At 38.8% G+C, this 3,702-nt stretch overlaps 1 protein-coding gene across 1 annotated transcript in view; it reads right to left on the bottom strand.

Annotated features, from left to right (window-relative positions):
* The window catches only part of Cngb3 (cyclic nucleotide gated channel subunit beta 3), a 198,120-nt gene that overhangs the window by 74,301 nt on the left and 120,117 nt on the right, over positions 1 to 3,702 (bottom strand). Inside the window, 1 exon segment of the mRNA XM_029561798.1 lies at positions 1,545 to 1,642. Coding sequence (XP_029417658.1) covers positions 1,545 to 1,642 — 98 coding nt within the window.

A 3,702-nucleotide genomic window follows, 5' to 3' on the forward strand; every position in this document is an offset into this window, starting at 1 on the left:
TTTTTTTGGCCCCCTTTTTTTTTTTTTTTTTTTTTTTTTTGAGACAGAGTTTCACTATGTAGGTCACTATGCTGGCCTTGAACTCTAAATTCTACCCCTTCAGCCTTCTGAGAGCTTGGATTTCAGCTATGGATCATCATTATCCTAATTTGCCTTTTGCTGTGATAAACACTCTGACCAAATTCAACTTGGGGAGGAAAGGGTTTATTACATCTTACACTTCCAAGTCATGGTCTATCACTGAGGGAAATCAGGACAGGAACTCAAGACAGGAACTTGAAGGCAGGAATTGAAGCAGAGACCATGGAGGAAAGGAATGCTGCTTACTGAATTGCTTTCCCTTGTTTGCTCAGCTACTTCTTCTATACAGCCCAAGCCCAACTGCCCATGCATGGCATTACCAGTGGACTGGGCTCTTCTATATCAACCAGCAATCAAGAAAATGCCCTACAGACATGCCCACAGGCCAACGCTCAACTGATGGTCCCTTTTATCAGGTGTCTCTAGTATGTGTCAAGTAATCAAAAACTAAACAACACAATCATTTTTTCTGAAAAATGTCTCTAGGTTCAAATTTGGTCACTCTAAAAGTCTAAGCCCATCTAGGTGTTGTGGATCACACCTGTCATCTCAGAATTCTGAAGGTTGAGGCAGGAGGAATGTCTAGGTATACTGTGAGACCTTGTATTAAAAAAAAAGCTGGGTCTGAAGAGATAGCTCAGCATTTAAGAGAACTATCTGCTATTCCAGAGGAACCAGGTTCGGTGCCTGGCACCCATATGGCAGCTAACACTTGTTCTTAACTCCAGTTCCAGGGGATCTGACGCTATCTTCTGGCCACTGTATGCAACAGGCAAGTATATGGTGCATTTACATACATACAGGCAATGCTCATACATAAATAAATAAATCTTTAAAACTTCTGTACAAAAATAAAACCAGGTATAAGGCATTAGTAATAGATACATGATTAGGCCAATCCAGAGCTAACCTAGGGCCTGATTCATCATATATGGCCAAGGCACACTCTTAAGTGGAAAGTGATACACAAGTTAGCAAAGACAGAGCAGTAGAGTATAATTACATTTAAATTTATGCAAGTAGAGTCTGAAGAACTTGTCTTAAGGACTCTTCTTTCCTTACACTAATTAGAAGAGAGAGGCTTCTAAAGAGCAAGTTGTCTGTTGGGCAGGGACCCATAAGCTTTTTGACTCTTATAAATTCTCTAGGTTATTTTGACTTTGTTAAAACATAAGGCAGAGCCAGTGAGATGGTTCAGAATGTAAAGGCACCTGTTACGAAGCCTGAGACCTGCGTTTGGTCTTTAAGACCCACTGACTCCACATCCTCTGTCTCCACATGCACATCTTGGCACATGTGTTTCCCCAGCCTCTCCTCCCCCTCATGTACACCCAAAATAAATGAATAAAAATGTAATAAAAAATTAAGAAGGCAAAAAGACAAATAAATGCCAAATAAAGCAATTACTTAGACTTGGAGAAATTGATATTGTGTCTTTCTATGAATTATAAAAAAAAACTTGCCTTAAACAATTCCACTTTGTTGATGATGCTGAAGTTTATGTCAATGGCAAGAGATAACTGCATTGCTGTTGGCAGGTTCTCAAGCAAGCTGGATTCATCTTTGTAAAAACAAACACATTAACCCTCAAAGCAGAATAATTGCTGAAACAATTCACCAAAGTATAATTAGAAAAAAATTGAAAATTAAGGTGACAAAATGTTTCATAAATAAATATATCTTAAATTCAGTATTTTCATTATATCTATTGAAGCTATATACTTCTCATCAAGGCCTCTGTGTGTGTGTGTGTGTGTGTGTGTGTGTGTGTTCATGTGTATGTGTGTGTGTACCTGTGTGGAGGCCACGGGTTGACATTGGGTACCTTTCTTTATCATCTTTTACTCAGTTTTTTGAAATAGGGGTTCTTACTACGCTTGGAGCTCACTGATTTTCTAGACTGGCTGGTCAGTGGACTCCAGGGAGCCTCTTCCCCTAGTAGCATACCACTGAGCTTACAGATGTGCCCTGTCTTGTTTAGGGAGACAAAAATCTTGTTTTAGAGACCAGATTGGACTTGAACTCATGACAATTCTTCTGTGGCAGTCTCCTGAGTGCTGGAATTACAAGCATGTGCTACCTTACCTAGCCCTACATATCTACCATAACAGGTGTATAATGAGGGCAAGGAAGTGTTTTGACTATAAGTGACACATTGAATAATCCAGAGCATTGTTTCCTGCAACTTTGGATATAAAATTTAATGATTGTGGGACCAAGGTTAATGGACACACTGAGATAGAAAAAGATCTAGTTTTTGTTTTCTGCCAGCCCCAACCTCCAAGGAAGGCGAACAATAATGAGCAGCAGGTGGTGCTTGAAGGATCCCTGCTCTGTCATGCCCATTATCATATTTGACCCTTGTAGCAATCCTAAGGCTAAGTGTTCTCATTCCTACTTTGCAGACAGAAGAAAACAAAAAAATTGAAACCCAGAGAGGCTGTAAGTGACTTACTGGATTGAGCATAATTAGTAGGTGTCTCAGCTGGGAATGGAATCTAATGAAGAAATATGCTAAGTGAGTAAATTCAAATTATTGTTATTTAGTTGCTTATTAACTCAATAAAGAATTTGAATACATTATAGATTTTTCTACATGTGAATTAAATGGTGGACCTTCAGACTAACAAAACATTCCATAAACAAAATTGTTGCCTATTCTTAATGTGGAGTATAGTCAGAGTTTATGAGGTGAGGGTTCATTATCTTCAATATTTTCTTTTTAAAAATTTTTTTTTGAGACAGTGTCTCACTAAATAGGCCTGGCTGGATTGGAACTTGTTATGTAGACCAGGCTGGACTTCAACTTACAGAGATTCACCTGTCTCTGCCTCCAAAGAACTGGAATTACATGTGTGTGCCACTGAATTCAGCTTTATTTTGGATGTTTTCTTATATCTACTTACAAAAGATATAAATTTCTATATTACACCCTTATTCTGATTCTAACATATATTCTAAATATGAACATCATCCATATAATAGCCTAGTTTCTTGTTTCTGAGGACTCTAGCTACCCACTAAGCCATGCTGAATCAGTGTGTGTGGCGGCTAATGGGAGGGAGAGGGATGATGTGCCACTTTTTCATTTTTTGTTGCTTCTTTCCTACTTGAACTGCCCTCATGAATAGCAGTAGGAGAGAGAGAGAGAGAGAGAGAGAGAGAGAGAGAGAGAGAGAGAGATCGAGAGAGAGAGATCTGACCATTCTGGGAGATCCCAAATGTATGAGGCTGCAGTCTCTTATGAGTGGCAGAAAGCTGAAGAAAGTCTCCTGCTGCCACAACCACTGGATACTTTCTGCTCTTAGGAATAATTATGATTTGGGACTCTCACTTTTCCGCTAAAGCAAATAGCTTTTTTTGGACTTCTCATTGACACTAGTTCTTATTTTTATGGAACAAACTGAAAGTTGAATTTACTGTCAACTAGCCCATTAGTTTACTTTATATACTTCAATAAAAAATTATTTTGAGGTCTGCTGTTCATTTTTCCAGTAGTGTGTTGGGTTACTATCTGGAAAAGCCTTTATCGATCCTGGCCAACAACTCGACTGAAGGTGTCGCCTGTCTGGCTTTGCTGTTTGTCAAGTAACTTTTAGCTATATATATGTATGCTCTTAT

The sequence above is a fragment of the Nannospalax galili genome, unplaced genomic scaffold (genome assembly GCF_000622305.1).
Source record: "Nannospalax galili isolate Female #2095 unplaced genomic scaffold, S.galili_v1.0 scaffold934, whole genome shotgun sequence".
Classification (NCBI taxonomy): Eukaryota; Metazoa; Chordata; class Mammalia; order Rodentia; family Spalacidae; genus Nannospalax; species Nannospalax galili.